Below are 828 nucleotides of genomic sequence, written 5' to 3'. Positions count from 1 at the left end.
ATTAGATAGTGAGATAATTAGTCTGTTGACTTGTGCTCTCAGACTGGATCTTAAAAATACTGACTTACAAAAAAACCTGGAGAGGTCAGGGGGTTGCATCTTAGTGACCTCAGATGTTTGTCTTGAAAAAGGCAGATTTATCATCTGCATTCATTCATTGTGACGTTGTTCACTGGATCAGATTGCCAAAAAAAAAACAAAAAAAAAAAACTACCTAATTAGTTAGGTGTCAGGAAAATATAATTATTCCTTCAAATATATTTTGACAGATATAGTGACATGTTGATTTATTCCTTAAGCCAAACTGAATGTTTCTTATACACTAAATACATTTTTGATCATGGTAAATTTACAAAACTATTTTTAGTGCAATGTCACATTGACAGAGTTTCCTTTTAAAAACAGCTTTGAATCAGATTCAACTTTATTTGATGACTATGTGCAGACAAAATATAGTGTTTTAATAAAAAATAAATAAATAAATAAAAATGGTCTTAGAGCTCCCCCTCTGGTGATTTGACACAACTTGTTCACATTAGAGGTTTTTGTAGAGCCATGCAGCGTGTTTGTGTCACTGTGGTCGTATCTGGCACAGTAATACACAGCAGAGTCTTCAGGCTGCATATTCTGTCCATTTAGAGTCACTGTTTTACTGGAAGACTGAGCATCTATACTGAATTTGTTCTTCAGTGAATCTTTGTAGTATGAATATCCATCACCATGTTTCATCCCGATCCACTCCAGTCCTTTCCCAGCAGGCTGTCTGATCCAAGCTGTGTAGTAGCTGCCAGTAGAATAAGAGACCTGACAGCTGATGGTCAGACGTTG

At 35.7% G+C, this 828-nt stretch overlaps 1 gene segment (V, D, J or C); it reads right to left on the bottom strand.

Moving 5' to 3' along the window:
• LOC103145488 (Ig heavy chain V region 5A-like) overlaps positions 1-828 on the bottom strand; it is a 9974-nt gene that overhangs the window by 297 nt on the left and 8849 nt on the right. The window contains 1 exon segment of the V gene segment in view: positions 535-804. Coding sequence covers positions 535-804 — 270 coding nt within the window.

This window comes from Poecilia formosa, unplaced genomic scaffold (genome assembly GCF_000485575.1).
Source record: "Poecilia formosa unplaced genomic scaffold, Poecilia_formosa-5.1.2 Scaffold142, whole genome shotgun sequence".
NCBI lineage: Eukaryota > Metazoa > Chordata > Actinopteri > Cyprinodontiformes > Poeciliidae > Poecilia > Poecilia formosa.
Note: the sequence above shows the minus strand (reverse complement) of the source record. Positions and strands in the feature narration are given on the sequence as shown.